The sequence below is a fragment of the Sceloporus occidentalis genome, unplaced genomic scaffold (genome assembly GCF_023333645.1).
Source record: "Sceloporus occidentalis isolate IW3139 unplaced genomic scaffold, rSceOcc1.0.p SCAF_5, whole genome shotgun sequence".
Lineage (NCBI taxonomy): Eukaryota > Metazoa > Chordata > Lepidosauria > Squamata > Phrynosomatidae > Sceloporus > Sceloporus occidentalis.
In genome coordinates this window covers 92,202,740-92,221,830 of record NW_028316985.1, presented here as the reverse complement: position 1 = coordinate 92,221,830, position 19,091 = coordinate 92,202,740, and the positions used below count along the sequence as shown (strand labels likewise).

Sequence of the window (19,091 nt, the reverse complement as noted above, 5' to 3'; positions counted from 1 at the left end):
GAAATTTAACCCACTCTTAAACCTTACTGTTTCTTCATTATCACAAAACTTACCCAAATTACCCATTTGTCTGCACTGCAGCTCTATCCTTTCCTTACCTAGTGTGACTAAAGAATTTGACCACTTTCTTAATGGACTTAATGCCTGCATTTTTATTCTGCTTGTCCATAGGCACGGAAGATTACAGATCCAAACTAAGTGGAGATTGCTTTGCAGACCTGGCTTGCCCTGAAAAATGTCGTTGTGAAGGGACAACGGTTGACTGCTCTAATCAGAAGCTTAGCAAAATTCCTGACCACATTCCTCAGTACACAGCAGAACTGTAAGTGGGAGCTTCCAGCAATATTACTGATGATGACAATGTAACTTTTCTTTCATGGATTTTGGAATGTTACACACATTATCAGTCTCCAGGTCAAATATATATTTTTTAATTTTGTAAGTTTTGGTTATGTAAAACCTTAAAGAAGTAGAAGGGAACAATTTGTAAGTTGTTCTGGAAGCCTTTTTGACTAAAGGGTGGAACATAAATACATTAAATAAATAAATACATACATACATACAGTGAAAAAGAAATCAAAACTGATATGCTGCAAGCATGTATAGCAGAAATAGCCCTCTTTATCAGACTCACTCACTTGCATGAAGCAAAATTCTTTCACTTCTCCCATCTGCAACACCTAGTAAGCCAAATCTTCTGTATTTAAGGCCTTGCCACCCAAGTTATACTTACTGGCACAGTGGTCCATCTCATTTTTACTTGGTTTAATGAAATTTCTGGGAAATTGGACCAATATTGATGATGCATCTGCCCTTGTTGCTGTTAATTTTATGTGTTTGTCATCAAGAAATTGGGAAGGGGAGGAAGCAACAGGACCAGACAGTTAATAACAGTGATGAATATTATTCCCTGATCTCTCTGTGAATACTTAGGCCTAAATCCAATTGTTAGTTCCAACTAGAATAATTTACATTAATTGAAAATTGGTAAGTTAACACTTATGGCAGTTACACTGATTAATTATTTCTCCTGTACCTGAACTCAGGCCTTAAAAACTGCTGAATTTCTCAGAGAAATCTTTGAAGATTCAAACCACTTTCATGCCAAACCTAGGGGATCTCACCAATGACTACCAGAAGATATCATGACATATCCCACCACGATTTCATCTCCATTCTCCGCCATGTCATTTTTAAGAGTGGCAATACTGTCATTCCTCTATATCCACGGATTCTGCATCCACTGATTCTGCCACTCACAGCTTGAAAATATATTTTTTAAAAAGTTTAAAAAAAAATGCAAACCACTGATGTTGCCATTTTATATAAGGGACACAGTTTTACTACACCATTGTGTATAATTTGACTTGACCATCCATGGGTGTGGGGGAGGGCTCCTGGAACCAAACCCCAGTGGATACCAAAGGTCCACTATAGATAGATACTCCTGAAATTCAGACTCGGATTGGGTTTGGAGAAATTAAGTTTATAATTATAAAGATCCTTTTGAATTACTCTAGAACTTTGAAAGATGACAGCATCTGAGATTAGCAAGCACTGCAATAAAACAGCTTCATACCAAGTTTTGAAAACATCAGGGATTTATCTAGGTTGGCATCCTGTTAGTGTCTTACACAAGCCTAAGATCCCCTATGGAAGTAGTTGCACTTTTTTGTCTGATATGTAAATCTGTATTCAGTTGAAGGTTGCAGAAACATAGCTCTGCATTGTGCAGGTGGGTCACAATACCTGGTTTAGGGGCCCCAACTGTGAGTACTTATGTTTTGTCTGGATTCAGTTTTAATCTGTTTTTCCTCATCCAGTCCATTACTGCTTTAAGACATTCATTGAGAGGAGAGATGCTATTTGTAGTCAGAGCTGTATACCAAAACATAGAGAAATATATCTGAGTGTCATCAACATACTGATAACACCCTGTCCCATATCACTGGATAATCTCTCCCAGAAGCTTCATACACACACACACACACACACACACACACACACACACACACACACTGAATAGCATAGAGGACAGGATGGTGCCTTGAGGAATTCCACAATTAAGCTCCTTCTTTGCAGAGTGACTGTCCCCGAGCATCACCCTTTGGAATCAGCCCGAGAGGAAGTAATGGAACCATTGCAATACAATGCCTCCAATTTCTAACTCTCTCAGGCGTTCCAAGAGGATGTCATGGTCAATCATGTAAAAAGCCACTGAGAAGTCTAATAGCACCAACAGGATCACACTTCCCCTGTCGATGCCTAGATGAAAATCATCAGCTAAGGCAACCATGGCAGTCTCAACTCCATATGCTGTCCTAAAGCTGGTTTGAAATGGGTCTAGATAATCGGTTTCATCCAAGACAACCTGGAGCTGAAGAGCAACAGCCCTCTTGATCGCTTTGCTTAAAAACAGCAGATGGATACTGGCCTACAGCTGTTCATATCCAGCGAGTCTAGGAAGGTTTTTCAGACACGGCCTAACAGCTGCTTCTTTCAAACAAAATGGAAATTGACCTTCCCTAAGGGATGCATTGACGATGTCTCTCAGAAAAATCTTCAATAATAATAATAATAATAATAATAATAATAATAATAAATTTTATTTATATTTTCCTGCCTCTCCCAGGTGGATCGAGGCAGGATTGCAATCTAGTATAAAAATACAAATACAAAGCACAACAATAAAATACATAAGCACTTAACAATTAAAGTATCAAAAAGCGACAGTGGGATAAAGATATTCCAATCTTGATCAAAGAGGTGGATTCGTGTCCCCCCCCCCACTCCCCGGTATGGCCAGCCATGAAGGGCAAGCATCAAGAGGGCAAGCTGTTTTCCTCACTCTACCAAGGAGCTTGTCCACATCATCGATACTCACGCATTGAAACTGACCAGTATAATCTCATCAGCGGAGTTGCTGGACACCTCATCAATCAATTCAGCTACAACACTGGCGTCCAAGTCGGCTCTTATGTGAGCTATTTTATCTGCAAAATAGTTGTTAAATGCATCACAACAAGCTGATATTGAGTTGAGTAATGGGTTCTGCACAGATGGGATCTGAGTCAGTTCCCTTACCACCCTAAACAGTCCTACTGGGCGAGAATTTGCAGACGTAATACGTACAAAGCAGAAAGAAAGACACAGGACTGGAGAGAGATGAGATGTATGAGCAGGGGTAACCTGTTTTGCCCCTGGGAAGCTAGCCAGCTTGAAGCTTCAGTATCTTCAACAAGAGAAAGATAGCTTGGCTCACCAAGCCAGTTACTGTAAAAGCAGTGATTGTTTAATCCAGTCCAGGTTCTTTGTGAGCCGGCAGTCAGTCCAGTCCAGCATCCAAAGGAATAATGAGAAAGAGTAGTCAGAGTCCAAGCAGAGTTCAAGGCAATAGGCAATCAATCCAGAACAAAACAACAGCAAGTCTTCCCCCAAGGACGAAGGACCCCTTTGGACTGCTGTTGATCATACTGGACTGACTGAGGTACATGCTAGAATATTTATAGCCCATCCAGGTCTTGAAGGTGCTCCCTAAGGTGCCTCTTACTTAATGACAGAATGCTGACCTCTCTCCCTTTCCTGGTGTCTCTTTGTGGGGAGGCTGTGGTGAAGTGTTAAGGCTGCTGAGAGCTTAGTACCTGTACTGGCTAAAGGTTCACATTCTGGGGCTGCTGGATTTTCTGCAGCTGTGGCATGCCCTCTGGAGTCTTGGTTAGGGGTGTTCAACTTGTATATATAATGAAAAATGTCATATTGCAAAAAGACAATAAGGAGCTCTAAAGTACAACACCTTTTATCTGTTTTATTCTGTTGCATTTATTATAATTGTTTTTGGTTTCTAGCATGCAGTTCTGCTTGCCTCTATGTATTTCCAAAGATAGTGGGTTTATTATATTTGAGATGAAGACTTAAACTTAGTTATGTAAAGAATACTAACAAACAACTTCATACTCAATGTTGATATTAGTCATGTATCACGAGGGGGATTGGAGTGTGTGTGTGTGTGTGTGTGTGTGTGTGTGTGTGAAAGAGAGAGAGAGAGAGAGAGAGAGATTCAGGCCCTTTTTAATGAAAATTTCATTTATGTAAAAATGTTGAGAGTTTTTTTGCACAAGAAAGAATATATTTTGTGTGTGTATTAGGCTATGTAAGAAATTTCTGCAGTCATTCATACTCAACTGTTGTCGACTACTCTTTTTGACTGAAAACGTTACCATTGCATGGTCACAATCTCCCAGCTCCGCTGCTATACCTCCATATAAATTTTTCTGAAATCACTATTATCTTGCACTTTCACTGTACAGTTTTCATTAACTCCAACATGTATATGATTATATGTGTCTGTTCCTCCTACAGGCGACTCAACAACAATGAATTTGCTGTGTTGGAAGCAACAGGCATCTTTAAGAAGCTTCCTCAGTTGCGTAAAATGTACGTTTACGGGCTTACCTACCTTATATGGATAATCTTGGGGAACCAGGTTGCTTTCAGAAACAGTAGAAAGTGTGCTAGCAGGAGACTAACAGTACAGAACATTAAGAAAGGTTATGAAAATGCTGGGTTTTGCTTGTATTTCACCCATGGTTTCTCTTCTTTTATTTCTACCAATATATATGAGCAGTTAAAAAAAAAGAGCAAGGGAAGAAGCCATAAATAAGTGGTAGGGTGCATGCTTTCACGTATGGAGTTTCAAGTTGTCAGGCATTTTCAGCTGAAAACATTTCTGTAAGTCAAGGCAAGGCTTTTACTGAAGCTACCGTCAGTTGACAGTACCAGGCTGGATAAGATATTGTGTGTGAACTGCTTTGATCTGAAGGAAAAGCGGTATATAAATAAAAGTTTATTATTATTATTATTATTATTATCATCATCATCATCGATCTCAGTTGGTATAAGACAATTTCAAATGTTCAAATTTGACAGCTGGTTAAAAAGAAAATCTTAGGAGGTGTCGCTGATGAGTCCACTTTTTATATAGTACTCAAGTATTGTATTTCCATAATGTCCTTCACTAACTTTCCTATACTTGGTAGAATGGAGATGTTTTAATGTTGTTAAAATTCAGACTTTGTGAATAGTGCATCAGGTATGAGGATGTTTCAAGCAGGACCAATAGATAAAAGTAGAGCATGTATTCAAATGCCTACGGTGGAATATGTGATAGTGAATCAAATATTGTTAAAAGATCACAATTTAAATGATGATGCTATAGAAGACTGATTCGCCCCCCCCCCCCAAAAAAAATAATAATATGTTGTCACTATATTATTGCAGTACTTTAGAAAGAAATGCTCTTTCTGTATCCTTTCTTGAGTCATGCTTAGGAAATGCTTAAGTGCACCAATAAGCAGGATAGAAATATACTTGCTATATTGCTGTTGTATGCTTTATTGTATGGATCATTTCTCTAAAGCATTTTTCTTGTCATTTCTCTTACGGTTGTACAATAGAAATCTAAGCAATAACAAAATAACAGATATTGAAGAAGGAGCATTTGAAGGGGCTTCTGGTGTAAATGAGCTTCTGCTCACAAGCAACCGATTAGAGAATGTTCGATATAAAATGTTCAAAGGACTAGAAAGCCTCAAAACTTTGTAAGTCTTGTTATTTTCTCCTTTGTGTTTTCTATACATAGACATAAATTTTAAATATTGCAAATAGTCTTTTAAAAAGCCAAATCTTGGACATGGGTGGATGCTTTGCTTTTAACTGCAACCTTTACAAAAGAACTACATTAATCATATCACTTCCCTATTATTTTTATTATTATTTTATTTATTTATATCCTGCCTTTCTCCCAGTATAGGGACTCAAGGCAGCTACTCGCAGTTAATATCTGAGGTTACAAGGTTTAAGGTTTTAGCTTCATGCAACAAGAAAGCAATACCATAATCACAAAAAGTCAACACGGGTTTCAGAGAAACAAGTCATGCCGGACAAATCTAATCTCTTTTTTTTTATATAAAATTACCATCTTTGTAGATGAAGGGAATGTTGTGGATATAGTATATCTCAGTGATGGTGAACCTATGGCATGCATGCCAGGGGTGGCACTCAGAAGCCTCTCTGTGGGCACATGTGCCGTTGCCCCAGCACAGAGTTTGCCAGAGTTTGTTACTAGAAAGCCATAGGGACATGGCATTTTGCAATTAATAAGTGGGTTTGGGGTTGCAGTTTGGGCACTCGGCCTCTAAAAGGTTCACCACCACTGGTATATCTTGATTTCAGTAAGGCCTTTGACAGGGTTCCCCATGACATTCTTGCAAACAAGATAGTGAAATATGGGCTAGACAAAGTAACTGTTACATGGATTTGGTTGTCTGGCCGAACCCAAAGGGTGCTCAACAGTGGCTCCTTTTTATCCTGGAGAGAAGTGACCAGCAGGGTGCCACAGGGTTCTGTCCTGGGCCCAGTGCTATTCAACATCTTTATCAATGACTTGGATGAAAGAATTGGGGGCATACTTATCAGATTTGCAGATGACACCAAATTAGGAGGAGTAGCTAATACCCCAGAGGACATGATCAAAATTCAAAATGACCTTAATAGATTAGAAAGCTGGGCCAAAGCTAACAAAATGAATTTCATCACGGATAAATGTAAGGTACTGCACTTAGGGCAAAAAAAAATGAAATGCACAGATATAGGATGAGGGACACCTGACTGAATGAGACTACTTGTGAAAGGGATCTAGGAGTCTAAGTAGACCACAAATTGAACATGAGGCAACAGTGCGATGCGGCAGCTAACAAGGCTAATGCGATTTTAGGCTGCATCATTAGAAGTATAGCGTCTCGATCAAGGAAAGTAATAGTGCCACTCTATTCTGCTCTTGTAAGGCCCCACCTGGAACACTGTGTCCAGTTCTGGGCACTACAATTCAAAAAAGGACATTGAGAAACTGGAGCGTGTCTAAAGGAGGGTGACTAAAATGGTGAACTGTCTGGAAACCATGCCCTATGAGGAATGACTGTTTAAGTTCTTGAAGGAATGTTACATTGAGGAGGGAGCTAGCTTGTTTTCTGTTGCTCCAGAGACTAGGATCAGGAGAAATTGATGCAAAAGAGATTCCACCTCAACATTAGGAGGAACTTCCTGACAGTAAGGGCTGTTCGACAGTGGAACACACTCCCTCGGAGTGTAGTGGAGTCTCCTTCCTTAGAGGTCTTTAAACAGAGGCTGGATGGCCATCTGTCGGGGATGCTCTGATTGGGGGTTCCTGCATGGCAGGGGGCTGGACTGGATGGCCCTTGCGGTCTCTTCCAACTCTATGATTCTATGATTCTAAGTGCAGCAGATTCTAGACATAGAAGTGGAATTGAAACTAGATGTAGCACAGGGTTGTGGGATCTCTCTTGAATAAGCTGTGTGTATGGCTTTTTGTGTATCCTTTCATTCTGCAACAACTCTGCTTGCAATATGCTTATTTTATTTTCTTTATCCCCATCAATCCCTTGCAATATCTTTCTGATTTATTACCGGGCTGTCTTAAATCCCTGGATCAACTCTGATTATGACTGGAATATAGAGATTGAGCAATGCTCTCAGGAGTTTGTAGCTCAAACCTTTCCTCTACTATAAACTTGAAAATTAACCTAAGGCAAACTACCCTCTCCCAGATCCAACAGCCCCTCCCCAAACAAATCAGTGATATGGAGGCAATCAAATTAGCCTAGATTAAATGATTGTTCTAAGTAGAGTTGATCATAGATTCTTTAGGAAAACAACGTTTGCATCAAATGGTCTTGGAAAACAAAAACTGTCACAAAAGTCACACACTCTCCCTATATAGTGTGTGCGCGTGTGCGTGCGTGTACGTGCGTGTGTAGTCACGATGGCACTGGCAATCATACTTTTCCTCCTCCTCAACCTTCTTTTTCTTCTGTATTTCCTACCCTAGAAAATGCCAGTAGGAAGGCAAGTACAGTACCTTAATTCTGTGTCCCACTCTGGCATCTTCTGGGCTGCAAGAGGAGAAGTAAAACAGTGCCCAGCAGCAGCAAGCACCATGGATCTTCCTGTTGTTAGGTAGAATAAGGACCTTGTTCATATTTACATCTTCCCACAAATTGCCAGAGCTCCCAACTTCACAGCTTGCAACCGGAACAGCAAAGATGGAAGGGAGTAGCATTTCAACTCAGCCTTAATTGCGTGAATTATCAAGAAATAGTACAGGAAGCACAAAATCAAGATTTATCAATAATGATCCATTTAGTCATTCTGGTTGCATTAGTAGACCTTGAAATGAAAGTAAATGTTGCTCCTGGGCCCAGGTGGCACAGTGGTTAAGTGCCAGTACTGCATCCACTCACTCACAAACCACAAGGTTGTGAATTCAATACCAGCCAGGGGCTCAGAATCGACTCAGCCTGGCATCCTTCCGAGATCGCTAAAATGAGTACCCAATTAGCTTACACATTGTAAACCACTTAGGGAGTACTTAAGTGCACTGATAAGCAGTTTAGAAATGTACTCACTATTGCTGTTGCTATCATTGTGAATATATCAGCCGAAGTTACAGAAAGGGAGAAAGCATTTAGAGATAATAGTCACTACGGGTGCAAAGCCAATTCTGATCATGAACCAGTTCATACCTAGAGTACCTCAATACAGTGAATAATATTTGAGAAGAATGGATGAGTAAAAAGAACTGGAGATACACTAGTGTGCAGCTAAGAAAAAGATAAAAGTAGTTTGCATAGTTATCCCTTGATCTCTAAACCTGCTGAAAGAGCTTTGAATAAGCAAGTTCTTAGGACCAGATTTTTAAAGTAAATACCATAGATGTCTCACTATAGAAACAGAGCTCACAGCTTTTCACCTTTTGACTCTCTCTTAGCAATTACAATCAAAAGCAAAACTCAGTATGATAGTCACCAGGTTGACTGTGCAGGTTTGGTTCTTAGAGCTACATCAGTATTACAGTTCACACTTTCAGAAGCATTTCTAGAAGTGACTTATGAGTTAAAGAAATTGGGTATTATATGTGTAACTGCCTATGAGGTAACAGAGGCAATTCCAATGATTCATAATGTTTGTAATAAGAACAACTCCTTCGTTGAGTTGTACGTTTCCTCTGTTCTTTGGCTTATTTCTATATGTTTTTCTAAAGTTCATTGCTTGAAGTTTGAGTTACCAATGCTAACTCTAAACGTCTCTTTAAAATGTTTTTGAGATAGTTTGCAGAATATATCTCAAAAAAGTTGGAGATGTATAAGGAGAAAAGGCCATCTGGAAGGATTGTTAGAAAAAAGAATATTAAATTAAACTTTTCTGATACTACATTGACAGATTGAAAACTGAGGGAGGCATTTTCATTTTGATTGTGGGAGGTGTTTGAACCAGTATTTGAAATTGTACCAAAACAGTTTTGGGAGAAGTCAGAATCCTACAATTCTGGTGCTTTTATTTGCTCTACTTCTTTTATTTTCAAGCCTTTTTTTTTTTTCTTTTTAGCATATTTTTAAAGGGTTTGGAAGATGTGGGACTCAGCAATATGTCTCCTTTTACTACAGCACATCCCATTCCCACACACATCATTGTCAGCTTTGGCTATTCTTACCATGCTAATGTATTTTTACCGATGAAGGTGCATCTCATGCTATGCCACCATAACCTTAAATCTTCCCATATGCTGCCTTACATAAAGGTATAATAGTCCCTTTTATTGCTGTCACACATGGGATAGTCAGCCAATTATTATATGAATATTATCCCTGAGGACTGAGATACTGTGGTCATAGTAAAATACATTTTTAGCAGTTGGTTTTAAAATATGAGCTGCATTTATGTCCCAGTTTTTAAGCTGTATAATTTTATTCTTCAGTGAATTTAATTATTTTATCTACATGGCAATTTCTTTTAGTTATATCTGATTTAGTACCAGAAATATATATTTTTGTGGTTGTTTTTGTATCATTGTTAGGAAGCTCTCATGTTGGTTACTTTTGATGACTTGTAGTACACTTGTAAAAACTGCAGTGGACATTGGTTTGGTGAACATAATACTTGGTTTGATTTGATTTTCCCAGCCAGGGTGTCTAAAATTTAGGATTGTGACCTTATTCTATCATTGCTACTTGAAAAACAAATTTAAAATGTTTACAAATATGGTGTTTTTATTTGTATTTGCATATGATGGTCCTCACTCAATGTATACTGTATAACTCAAATTTAATTTTTGAAAAGGAAGAGACACCTATACCTGCCAGAATTGCTGTTAAAACTGCTACCAAATTTAAAAGAGTAAATGACATGTAGGCAATATAAGAGCTGCCTTGTCGTGCGAGTAAGCATCTGCCAATTTTTGCAACCCATAAGAAAAACACATTTTATACATTCAATGCACTGCAATATTTATTGCTGGAAAGTTTGTTGTTTATGGAAAATACAGTGTATCATATCATTTGCTGTTGAGTGATTGTAATCAATCTTAAGAAATGTGTGATATTTTCTCTGTGGAGTAACAAATACTTTTCTTATTTCCTCCCCCCCCCCCCCCCCAGAATGCTAAGGAGTAATCGCATTAGCTGTGTGAGTAACGATAGTTTCACAGGCCTGAGTTCTATCCGTCTGCTGTCTTTATACGATAACCAAATAACTACAATTGCTCCTGGAGCTTTTGACACTCTTCATTCCTTGTCCACACTGTAAGTTGTTCTTGCATTAGTAGTCAGCCTTTCATATGAGAACACACAAACATGTCAGTCTTTTCACTTCATCTCTCTCAATAGACTTGTTTGATTTATGGATTTATTACATGAAATTGTTCATTGTTAACATAAAGATACCACTGATAAAGAAACAATAAATGGCCAAGTTCTGTGTGCTGTAGTGTTCACCGTGTGCTAAATAACACCTTGTAAGTGAACAACAATGTGAAAATATGTTGACAATTTTTGCTAAATGTATGTAATTCACACTTTTGCTGAAGGATTCCATGCCTTCTAGGAATGTATTAAAACTGTCAGCATGGACTTCCCTTGATGCACTTTATAGCTTCCTGGCAATAATTATTTCCTTGGTCCAGGGTACAGCTGCAGATTAATCAACCAAACAGCTCAGTTCACACATACATTACATTACCATCGAGAAGATGGTCATTTTGTATTTTGTCCAAAGAGATCCACAAGAACTTGGATACTTTCATAAAGCTTGCTTCCTGATGTACTTCCTGGTTCACTTTTGTGCTGGGATCACACAACATACACAATGGAGTGCAGGTTCTGAGATGCTCTTGTTAAAATGATAGTTGGTTTCCAAGGAGGGAAAATAGATCTGCCTGAGGATCTACCCACACAAGTAAGTTGTGCAACCCTAATGATAGCTGGTAAATGAAGTATGGCCATGCAGCCTTACCTGATATGAACTAGTGCTTTTTGTAGGCTCCTTTGTGATGTTGTGGGGGAGGTGTTGATGTGGAAAGGGGATAGTTGCCTCCTTGGGAAAAGATGAAGTATCATATAAAATTCAATAACAACTCTGCCTTAATTTGTATGATGCTCATTTATAAACACAGTGTCCTGTGATAGAGGTATTTTAATCGTCACCAATTTTTCTCCCATTCTGTAGTGTCAGAAAGCAAGGGTTGCCAGGCTACTGTGTCTTTTAGTTGTGGCACAGAAAAGATAATCTTGACATATGTATTTTCTTACCCACTTCAGAGCTATGAAGCTGAATTTTCAGTTGTTGTCATTTATTTGTAATTCAAAGTAGATAAGTTCTGTTACCAACTCTGGTAACCTTAGGAAAGTCCTATTATACAGAGATGTCCACTTTAATAAGATGACAATGAGCACCTTACCATTAGGACCTTTCACATGAGAAGCATAAATACCAGTACTTTTACAGATCATGTTTCTGCAGGCATTATATAGCAGGTGATATAGAGATAGAAAATTACAGGAAATCCATAGAACTAAATATGTTATAGTTCAGGAAACAATTAGCAGAACAGACCTATGCATGGTTATTTAAAAATAAGTCCCATAGGCTTAAATGGAACTTACACTGAGATACATGTGCATAGCATTATAGCCTAAAAGAATATATTTTAAAATATGTTTTTCCAGATCTATGTGTTTTTAAATATGTTAGAGTAGAAGAAGAAAAATGAAGATGGTGGGTAGAGAGAGGGGGAGACGGTAGTAAAAAAGAAAATCCTGGTGCACCTAGCAGTTTGGCTTTCTGTGATTTGACTTTTTGAGGAAAGAATATAATTGCCACCATACCTAATCCACTTTGCACTTAAAATGTGACAAGTTATACCTAATGACTAATTTGTGCATATTTAAGATGGCATGTTTATAAATAATGAAATTGTCAAAAGACTTGCACTGCAATGTGGAGATGCCAAATGCATTGAGAGTTGTGGAAGTAAATTCATTTTTATAACTGGCATGTAATCAACTTAGCTGTCAGTTTAGATGGGAAACCTATTCTCTGGAGCAAATAAAAGATGGAAATCTTGAGGAGGCAAATTAATGAAAGAGCTGTTGTCAGGTTAAAGCTAATAATATAAAGTAATAAGCCTTCATTGCAGCATTAAATTACTGTATTATCATGTGTAGATAGCTTGACAGCAAGTCAGATCTGTGACACCTTTACATTATTCCTAAATAAGATGTACCAGGATTTCTCAGCTCAGATTCTGAAATTGCTGTCCTGAACTTTGGTTGGGGTACTGGGAGGTGGGGAGGAATTTCATCTGTTGTTAATGTTGTAGAAAATGCAAAAAAAACATAATCAGAGCAGCAAACGAGTGAGTGAAGGTAGTAAAACAAATACTGTGTGTATACAAATACACTTTGGGGATATGTTTTTTAAATTTTAACTTGAAACTGACAAAAGTGTTGTTTGCATGTACTTATCAGGAACCTCTTGGCTAATCCATTCAACTGCAACTGCCACTTAGCATGGCTGGGAGAGTGGCTGCGGAAGAAGCGCATTGTGACAGGGAATCCTCGCTGCCAGAAACCCTACTTTCTCAAAGAAATCCCTATACAGGATGTGGCCATTCAGGATTTCACTTGTGATGATGGTAAGAAATGCAGCTTTCTTATTGCTGACCTTAGCAAAGGCAGGGATGTATGAGTATTGCATGAAAAGCTTAATTTTGTTACTACTGTTGCATTTGAAGTCCTGTACTGTTCCACTGACATCAGAAATTAGAAGTTGGCAATGCAACAGCCTCTGGAGTAGGGAGCAGGGTGATACTGAAATGGACTTCTCCCATGTGACGCTTCTGAATTTCCAGAACAGAAAGGACAACTATGGCAGTAAAAACTGTGCTGGAATAACACTAAAAGAGGGACCTTTGATATACCCTGGAACTATTTTTTTCTGCAGGCTGTGTGGCTAAACAATATTTGATGATGTGCTACATGAACTTTTTAAAAATTAGAAACATCTGATGGCTTGTTGACATCTGTGTGATCAGTCAGCCAGCCTTTCTGTGCTTGCTATGTGTGCTCATAGTTTTCTTCATAAGGGGAAACAACACTGGTTACGTAGAGATATTTTGAACAAGTTGCTGAGACATTACTGGGTGGTGGTGGGGGGATTGCTAGTTGTCCTTCCTCCCTAGTTTTCTGTTTATTTGTAACAATAAATAACAAATCAATAGAAAATAAAATGAAATGAAAAACAAGAGATAAAACAAAACAAAAAGCAACCAACACATGCTAGTTGTCTTGTTCACCTGCAGCAGGAGGAGAATCTGCCCCACACACTCAGATCGGCCAGGAAGCAATTGCTAAGAGTTCCAGAAGCAAGATATTCCACCACCACACAGAGGGCCTTTTCCACCTTGGCCCCTAAGCTCTGGAACTCGCTTCCTGGCGAGCTCCACTCATCCGCCTCTCTGGACCAATTTAAACAGGGGCTTAAAACACACCTTTTCCAGCAGGCATACCCCTAATACCCCCGAGATAACCCTTTCTCTCCCCTCACTGTTGCACTATTGTGCTAGTTGGGACAGTTATTTTTATTGTAGTATGTTTTAACTGATGTTATACTGATTGATGTTTTTATTGTATTTTGTTGATTGTACTGTTGGATGGTCTAAGTGTTGTAACCCGCCTTGATCTTTGGAAAGGCGGGCTAGAAATAAAGTATTATTATTATTATTATTATTATTATTATTATTATTAACAAACCATTGATAGGCTGTCTCAGAGTGCCAAGATCTTCTCAGGAATTAGTAAATTAGTGTGATATTTTCATGTCCTCAGTTATAGATAATGTATCTATATGTAATGTATTAATTCCAAGCTATGGGTTCATCCAGAAGCCAACATGGTGTAGTGGTTTGAGCACTGGATTATGACCAGGGTTCAAATCCAAGCTCAGCCATGTAAAACTACTGGGTGACCTTGGGCAAGTCACACTCTCTCAGCAGACATCCTATGAGGAAATTTGCCAAGAAACCCCCATGACAGGGTCGCCTTAGGTTCACTATAACACTGAACCAACTTCAAGGCACAAAGAGACATGAGTCAAACTCAAAAGGACATTTTATTCAACCTTTCTGTTCAAAGAGGTTTTGGGCTGGGGTGTGTGTGCTTTGAATGTGCATTAACAGCCACATCAGTGTTGCATGGCAAATTGCTTTCAAAACAAAAGAAACCTTTAAAAAGCAGTGTGAAATGTGACAGTCGATGGAAAAGCAAGGGTGTTGCTTTGCTTTTTAATTGACTGGCCTTGTGGAAACAAAAGCACACCACAATCATTGGCATCATTAGGGCTGTGGGTGTGTGTGTGGATCAGACTGGGCGACACCCTGGGAGAGTTGTCACCCAATGGGCAGTACACCAAAAGGGACTGGCACAACTAATGTGTGAGCAAGGAAAGGGCATTTTTAATAGCCGTGGTTTCAAACGCATGGTGCATATACCATATCATGGAAACTTCCTCATGAAAGCATAGCTGAATGCACAGTTGCTTGTGAATGTTTCCTATTTACAGAGTTACTTACAAGCAGAACATTCACAGAACAGATTAAAATTCTTGTGCTGCCACCAGGTGTGTTAAGTGCTTTTAGCTGAGCATGGTTTATATTTATGGTCTTTTTTTTATGACCTAGGAAATGATGAGAATAGTTGCTCTCCACTCTCCCGCTGTCCTGCAGAATGTACTTGCCTAGATACTGTAGTTCGTTGTAGCAATAAAGGTCTGAAGACTTTGCCTAAAGGCATTCCAAAGGATGTAACTGAACTGTAAGTACGTCAGCATTTCTTCTTTGAAATAATGTCAGAAATGATGAGGGGTTTCCCCCCATGAATGAGAGTGTTTGAGGAGTGTGTTTGACAAGTCAGTAATATTACTGGGAAATTTCATTTGGTTTGTCTTTAGTTTGGCTTTGCTCCCTTAGTTTGGTTTTGCTAAGAAAAAAAATCAGGGAACTTTAGGTACTTTGTCTTGCGCTTGAGGCCCAAATACCAAAAGGACCATTTTGAACCATGATTGTCCTATGCGTCCCAGATGTTGGGTACATGGAGATCCTCAGAGGTAGAATCTTTTCGATTGTGATGCTTCATCTCTGGAAATTCTTACCCAGGAAGGGTCAGTTGATGCTCTTTTAGGCAAGAATACAATTGGGGACATAAACCATTATGGCCTTATGTAAAGGCACAGTGGTTAAATGCCTGTACTGCAGCCATTCACTCAAAACCACAAGGTTCCGAGTTCAAGACCAGCAAAAGGACCCAAGCTCGACTCAGGCTTGCATCCTTCCGAGGTCGCTAAAATGAGTACCCAGACTGTTGGGGGCTAATTAGTTTACTTGCTAATTAGTTTACTTGCTGTTCACCGCTATGATCTTTGGAATAGCGGTATATAAATAAAGCAAATTATTATTATTATTATTATTATAATTATTATTATTAAATAATGTAATCTTTTGTCATTATGTACATAATATATTTTCTAGGAGTTATATAGGTTGGTATAAAGAGGATTGTAAAAGTAGTATGTAAATACTGCACAAGTGATTGCACTTTGTAGTAAGTTCCTCCATTTCATTCATCATTGCCACCTATTCGTTGCACCACAGTATAATTCTGGTGCTGCAGAACTCTAGAAGAGCTATGTCTGCATAAATTTATGTTGTAGTGAACAGGTTGTCAGCCTTAGTTTCATTTTCAAGATTAGGTGACTGCCTTTTGATCTGACTAGAACCTTTAGACTCTTGTGCTGTTCATTCTGTGTAAAATGCTTTGCCCGAGTGAAGAGTGGACTATTAAGAGGATACACTGGACAGTTTGTGAAACAAATTCTATCTAAATGTATTGGAGGCCTTTCATATTTTGTCTGCAGAGAACACTACTTGAACTTTAAGGCTACCTGGTCAAGAGTTCAGCAATGTTAACAATTCGGGGAAGCACTAACTTCTTACATTTTGGATATAATTGAAGATTTTCAAAACAAGGACCCAAGTGTTCGGAAGATGCAAAACAAAATATAACCCCAAAATAAAACAGCATCCTCTTAAAAAAAAAAAAAAAAACTTGTTTATTTTGCAAACAGTTCATTACTACTAAACATGCTTCAAGGAAGACCTATATTCACCTGAAGCAGTTTAGGAAATACTATGTTGGATTCAATACTGGAGAACCAATATTAGGATGTTTGTTCCCCCTCCCTCTGTCATCTGTCCCAAGCCAAATTTCCAGGATTACTCTGGAACCTGATATCCAGCTAATTGCAACATAGTATTGACGACTGAATGCCTTACTGTTAAACTAAGATCAAAAGTAGTTTGGTTGTATATTGATTATGTATTGATATTTATATTTCACCCTTCTTTTCAAAGCCCAGGGCAGTTCACAAATTTTATAAAACATAGAATAATATACAAATGCTAATAAAATCTTAATTCTAAGGTCAGAGAAAAATAAAAACATGCAATACAACAAATATAACAATGTAGTATTTGTCTGTCCACTAACAAAACCACAGCTAAAAGTATGTATTCAGCTGGAGCCAAAATGACAACAGTGAGGGACAGCCAGATCTCCACTGGCAAAACATAATCAAGGTTTCATTCCTGAGACTTCAACCCTGTGCCATTGCAAGATTTGTGTGGCTAAAGGGAGCCGCCTTTGCTGGCCCTGTATCAAAACAAGGCTAGCAAAGGGCTAAGACATCCTGGCACAGACATGCTATGATTTTCAAGCACAGGTTTGGAACCAAAAAGCTCATAAGCCCATTTCCCCTCCATGATTTCCTCTTTCATTAATGGTACTTGGCCTTTGCATCCATCTATAGTTCAGTATAGTTATGCCACTCATATATGGGCTGAATAGGTACTTTTCCCCTTTCTCCTAGGGCATTTCCTTGGCAAGTGGTAGTAGAGAAAAAGTAGGAGATGAGAGAAAGAATAAGAGTTCCAGTGAGTATCTGTAGTCACTGTTGAGATGAAGGGAGGGCTATGGAGCTACACCTAAGGAATGGAAAAGCAAACTAGCCTTAAGATTGACCTGGGGCATGTCTGACCATGAGGCAGATTCCTTATAATTTCCTCCACAAACTAGGGACTTTATCGCACAGGGGAAATTGGGCAAAATCAAGGGTTTAAATAGCAGTTATCCCAGGCAAAACGTGAATTTGCAATTCAGATTTTCAGATGATGTCGCTCTTGAAGAGGTAATAAAGAGGCAATAAACAGGAACAAATCATTCACAGGGAAATCCCAAAAGTGATTTGTTGCTGTTTATTGCCTCTTTATTGTATCCTTATTGCCTCTTTAAGAGGAATGTGTGTGAAAAACGTGTTTTGCCTGGGATAATCATTTTTTAAATCTCCAATTCCATTCCAATTTTCCTCGTGTGATAAAGCCCTAGGACCAGCAATCTAATACATTTGGATTTCTCCCAGGCCTCAGGTGCTTCACCCAAAGTGGCTGAGGAGGGAATCTACTAAGTTCCCCCACCAACAGATTATTTACTTACTCCTTATATATTATTCAAATAAAGCCATTGACCTTGTCTAAACTTATTGTTTCTAGAGTGAGGCATCAAGATCCTGCCATGTGTAGTTACAGGCATTAAGGGAACCATAAACAGATCCTCCCCCCCCCCCCAAAAAAAACACACCATCTTAAAGCTTGGGTTGGTCCATACTAGGGAAGGCAATCCTTCCAAGTATTTAGGTTCTGAATCATTTGAGGCTTTGTATACTAGTAGTTACACCTTGTCATTAGCTTAGTACTGAACTGACAGTTGGTGCAGAGATTTCAAAATGGATGTGATATGCTTATCTCCTACTGCCTCTGTCAGCACATGTTCAGCAGCATTCCACACCACCTTCAGCCTCTGGATTGGCTTGAGATGTTCCATCTAAAGAGCACTGCAGTAATCCAGTCAGGAAGGTATCAGAGCATGGAGCCTGGCTGGGGCCATGTTGAGCCCACTCCAGAAACAGCTTTAGCTGGTCATAACAAGCCCTTGCCACTGGAGTTACCTGGGCTTCCAGTGCCAGGATTGAATAAAAGGGTACTTTCAGACAACATGGCAGAAGCATAAACATAGCTATTCGTTTTTCCTCCACAATGAAGAAGAATTACTTAATAAATAACTGCATTCTATAAAGTAATACTGATGTACAAGTAATACCCTTTGGGGACCAGCAGGCCAGATGTGCTTGCATCTAGTAGGAAATCTTGGTAAAAATTATTTATTTTAAACAAGTGTGCAGGTGTACATCTGGCCATTAAACTGGTGGTTGATCTCATCTATTCCCCAGTTGTCATATTATCCTAAATAAAAAAAATGTAGGCAACTATAGCTATAACACTGATATTTTATTTATTACCATGGGCCCTTTTATTGCTTTACGTCTGAGCATTGTAGTCATGGAAGAAAGTATTAATGATTTCAATTAAATGCTATTGCATTCTATCTTTCTTTTTGTAGTTATTTGGATGGAAACCAGTTTACCCTTGTTCCCAAAGAACTTTCAAACTATAAGCACTTAACTCTTATGTGAGTAACTTTCAGATAATTTCTATGCTGATATATATTTTGCTTTGCCATTAAATGCAATCAATTCAAGAAAAAACATAGCATGTACTCAATTTGTTAGCAATTATA

At 38.7% G+C, this 19,091-nt stretch overlaps 1 protein-coding gene across 9 annotated transcripts in view; it reads left to right on the top strand.

Annotated features, from left to right (window-relative positions):
* SLIT2 (slit guidance ligand 2) overlaps positions 1-19,091 on the top strand; it is a 260,613-nt gene that overhangs the window by 194,024 nt on the left and 47,498 nt on the right. For all 9 annotated transcript variants that reach the window (XM_089524744.1, XM_089524738.1, XM_089524741.1 and 6 more), the window contains 7 exons: positions 172-322; positions 4,360-4,434; positions 5,454-5,597; positions 10,509-10,652; positions 12,876-13,042; positions 15,086-15,218; positions 18,915-18,983. In XM_089524744.1, coding sequence (XP_089380870.1) covers positions 172-322; positions 4,360-4,434; positions 5,454-5,597; positions 10,509-10,652; positions 12,876-13,042; positions 15,086-15,218; positions 18,915-18,983 — 883 coding nt within the window. The remainder of the gene's footprint in view (positions 1-171; positions 323-4,359; positions 4,435-5,453; positions 5,598-10,508; positions 10,653-12,875; positions 13,043-15,085; positions 15,219-18,914; positions 18,984-19,091) is intronic.